We start from the raw sequence: 4,477 nt of genomic DNA on the forward strand, positions 1-4,477 counted from the left end.
GGGCCCCTGCTCTGGTTCATCACCAGAGCCGGGTGCCTCTGGGTGAATAATGAACCTGTGATTGGACTAGCTCTGCTGGCAGTGTTAACCAGGAACGTGGTGGGCCCAGAGCCGCAAGCGAAATCAGTCCTCTTGGAGCATGGATGCTTTTCCGCTGGTCCTTCCTGAATCTTGTATATTCCTGCCATTAAATGTGATGAAATCATGAATTTATTATACTCTACAAACTTGCTTTCCAACGTCGTTATGAATGCTTTTCCACTCGACACCTCTGTTGCTGTTCCATAGTTGTATGTGGGCCGCAAATATCTAATTTGTACGAAATGACTGATTTTGGTATTTGTATAATCCTCTAGTCAATTTAACTAAGTTGAGCTTTTCACAGCCCTCGGTGCTGCGGCTGCTCATCTGATTACACTGCTCAGGGGAATACGGTGGAGGGCGGGCTGTTGGTAACCAGAGCATTTCCAGGGCTTTAGTTCAGCAGATGGGCTGCTTGGCTATATTCATACATCTGCTTGCCTGCTGTGGCAGCTGCTGCTGCTTCATGTTGTGTTCTTTTGTTCTGTTCCATCCAAGAATGGAACGCTAGGAAGTGTAGTGAATGGATTAATTTAAGGTTAAGGTTAGTGTTTTGCTTGCTTTCTAAGTAACCGATCATAATAATGCTTCTGGTAGAAGCTAATGAGTTTCTCTTAAAGTGAACTAGATTTAGAAAATACAGCTCGGCGAGGGGGCTAGATTAGTATTGTTGATGGAAACCAAATTCAAATGTGTAAAATACTGGCAGTTTCCGCCATTTGTTCCTAATTCTTTGTTTTCTTCCTTCCTCCTCCCACCCTCCCCCTCCCCCCTTCCAGGACCTATATCCAGACTTTGCCTGACACTGCGGGGTCCAAGAGAATTAAAGGAATATAGAATGACAGGAAGAAGATTAGTTGAGGATTACAGGCCTTGAGGACGAGCACCTCAGTGAAGAGAAGCACAGACAAGCTCCCGAGCTATAGTTGGGAGGAAGGAGCCGCGTGTTGGAAGAAGATGGCGGATCCAGGAATGATGAGTCTCTTTGGCGAGGATGGGAATATTTTCAGTGAAGGCCTCGAAGGCCTTGGCGATTGTGGTTACCCTGAAAATCCAGTGAACCCCATGGGTCAGCAAATGCCCCTAGACCAGGGCTTTGCCTCTCTACAGCCCTCCCTTCACCATCCCTCCCCTAATCAGAATCAAACCAAGTTGACCCATTTCGATCACTATAATCAGTATGAGCAGCAGAAGATGCACCTCCTGGACCAGCCGAGCAGGATGATGAGCAGCGCCCCTGGGAACGGACTCGCGTCTCCTCACTCGCAGTACCACACCCCTCCCGTTCCTCAGGTCCCTCACAGCGGCAGCGGCGGCGGGCAGATGGGAGTCTACCCTGGCATGCAGAATGAAAGGCACGGGCAGTCCTTTGTGGACAGTGGCTCCATGTGGGGCCCCCGGGCTGTTCAGGTACCGGACCAGATACGAGCCCCCTACCAGCAGCCACCGCAGCCGGCTCCATCGGGGCCCCCCGCCCAGGGCCACCCTCAGCACATGCAGCAGATGGGCAGCTACATGGCACGTGGGGATTTTTCCATGCAGCAGCACGGGCAGCCGCCGCAGAGGATGAGCCAGTTTCCCCAAGGTCAAGAGGGCCTCAATCAGGGAAACCCTTTCATTGCCACCTCAGGACCCGGCCACCTGTCCCACGTGCCCCAGCAGAGTCCCAGCATGGCACCTTCCCTCCGTCACTCAGTGCAGCAGTTCCACCACCACCCCCCCACTGCTCTCCATGGGGAATCCGTTGCCCACAGTCCCAGATTCTCCCCTAATCCTCCTCCACAAGGGGCTGTCAGGCCGCAAACCCTTAACTTTAGTTCTCGGAGCCAGACAGTCCCCTCACCTACTATAAACAACTCAGGGCAGTATTCTCGATATCCTTACAGTAACCTAAATCAGGGATTAGTTAACAATACAGGGATGAATCAAAATTTAGGCCTTACAAATAATACTCCAATGAATCAGTCCGTACCCAGATACCCCAATGCTGTAGGATTCCCATCAAACAGTGGTCAAGGACTAATGCACCAGCAGCCCATCCACCCCAGTGGCTCACTTAACCAAATGAACACACAAACTATGCATCCTTCACAGCCTCAGGGAACTTATGCCTCTCCACCTCCCATGTCACCCATGAAAGCAATGAGTAATCCGGCAGGTACTCCTCCTCCGCAAGTCAGGCCCGGAAGTGCTGGGATACCAATGGAAGTTGGCAGTTATCCAAATATGCCCCACCCTCCGCCGTCTCACCAGCCCCCTGGTGCCATGGGAATTGGACAGAGGAATATGGGCCCCAGAAACATGCAGCCGTCGCGTCCATTTATGGGCATGTCCTCAGCGCCGAGGGAGCTGGCCGGGCACATGAGACCAAATGGTTGCCCCGGTGTTGGCCTTGCAGATCCACAAGCAATCCAGGAGCGGCTGCTACCTGGCCAGCAGCACCCTGGTCAGCAGCCATCTTTTCAGCAATTGCCAACCTGCCCTCCGATGCAGCCCCACCCGGGCTTGCACCACCAGTCTTCACCCCCACACCCGCATCACCAGCCTTGGGCACAGCTCCACCCATCGCCCCAGAACACCCCGCAGAAAGTGCCTGTGCCTCAGGTAAGGAAACGCCGATCCTGCCTGCCCTGTGGTAGGCAATGTAGCTTGGTGAACTTAACTAATAGAATTTTCCTTTACACTTCACGAAAAGCATTTTCATGATGAGAGCCTTATTTTTAAGATGCCCCGGAATCTCTCTCTCTCTCTCTTTTTTTTTTACTCTTGCTCCCTTATTCACTTATTCAAAAAGTCTCGAATCCTCCTGTCCCAGGAATTGTGCTAGATGCTGAGAATGCAAAGTTAACGAAGTGCAGTCCCTCCCTACAGGGTCTGTTCTCACTACCCACAGGGCGGTGCACTTTGGACTCAGGACACATGTCTTTTTCTTCTTCTATTCTTTCTGTTTCTATCTTCCTCTGGTTTTAAAAGACATAAAACTTTGCAGTTTTACGTGTTTGTGGTAGTCCCTTCCACTTCTTTTAGAAAATTATAACTTTTTTTTCCTTGGGAAGCTACAAACTGTGTTCTTCTGTAATATTTCTCTTACCAACTGTTGAATGTTAGTGTGAATTTAAATTGCAAACTGTAGAAAATCAAAGTAACCAATAACCCACAGAAACTGCTTGGTCTCTAAGGGACTTTGGTTCCCAGCACTGAGGCAGGATTCTTCCTCTTTGTAAGCTGGGATTTTTGTTATCCTGTAGAATTTATAAGCAGACAGACTTAAGTTTCACGCTCTAGCATTCACAAAGACATCTTCCCTTTATAAATGTTGGTGTTTTTGCCCTCCGTCTGGGAAAAATAAACTAATATCTATGTGTACAGGTTGTTCCCAGTGCTAGCCAAAACCACGTATCGATCTTCCACTATGATTGCAACTCTAAGTTTGGATGGCACAGTAGGTGATGTTAGAGCTGTAAGACACAATGCTTGTTCTTAATGAACTTCAATCAGTTTGGGGAAACATGGCCGACGTGAAAATACGACGAGTGTCCAGGGGGTGCATGAGGGTGCTTGGAATTTGGCTGGGACTTAGCCATGGAGAGTGTACACACTCAGGATGCCATTTCGGGTCGGGGGATGATTGGTTAAATGGGGCAGGGCAGAGCCAGGCCTGGTATTCTGTTGTAAGGAATTTAGACTTCAGTGGGCAGCCAGTGAAATCAATTAGACAGTCCACAGGATGGCTGGGGGACCAGAAAATGAATTGTGAGCCTGTGATCCAGGCCTGTGAGGACAGTTTAGACCAGGGATCAGGGAGTGGGACAGAAGGGATTGAAGCAATGTGAACATAAAAAGGTTTGGTCAGGAAACAAAGCCATTTGGGGCATCACAGCATCACAGCTGGGAGGCATTTATTTTATCATTTTAATATATTTTTATTGATTGATTTTAGAGGAAGATATATATATATATATCTTGTTGTTCTACATATTTCTGCATTCATTGGTTGATTCTTGTATGTGCCCTGACTGGAGATCAAACCTGCAACCTTGGGGTATTGAGACAACACTCTAATCAACTGAGCTACCTGGCCAGGGCTTGGAGAGGCATTTAGAACAGACTCAGAAGGTTCAGTTACGGGGTGTTGGGGGAGAGATACAAGACTCGGGAAGTGGGAGTCAGGAAACCTCAGGACACAGGACATGTAGGGACTTGGGGAAGCCACCCTCAGAGGCCAGGGATTCTCAGGAGGAGCCACGAGATCAGTGGGAGCCGCCCTGCTTGCTGCCCGTGAGAGCGGCTTCCTGTCTTCTCCTAACCTGCGGCCCAGGGGGGAAGCTTCTGGGACCTGTGGTTCCTGACCAGTCTGTAAGGGGAGGTGAGAAGGTGGTCTGACAAGATGCTGGAG

At 49.7% G+C, this 4,477-nt stretch overlaps 1 protein-coding gene across 1 annotated transcript in view; it reads left to right on the forward strand.

The window, feature by feature from the left end:
• The first annotated feature begins 860 nt into the window (after window positions 1-860).
• The window catches only part of CHD7 (chromodomain helicase DNA binding protein 7), a 121,084-nt gene continuing 117,467 nt past the window's right edge, over window positions 861-4,477 (forward strand). Inside the window, exon 1 of the mRNA XM_023750903.1 lies at window positions 861-2,685. Coding sequence (XP_023606671.1) covers window positions 1,039-2,685 — 1,647 coding nt within the window. The 5' untranslated portion in view covers window positions 861-1,038. The remainder of the gene's footprint in view (window positions 2,686-4,477) is intronic.

Source organism: Myotis lucifugus, unplaced genomic scaffold, assembly GCF_000147115.1.
Source record: "Myotis lucifugus unplaced genomic scaffold, Myoluc2.0 scaffold_17, whole genome shotgun sequence".
In the NCBI taxonomy this organism is placed as follows: Eukaryota; Metazoa; Chordata; class Mammalia; order Chiroptera; family Vespertilionidae; genus Myotis; species Myotis lucifugus.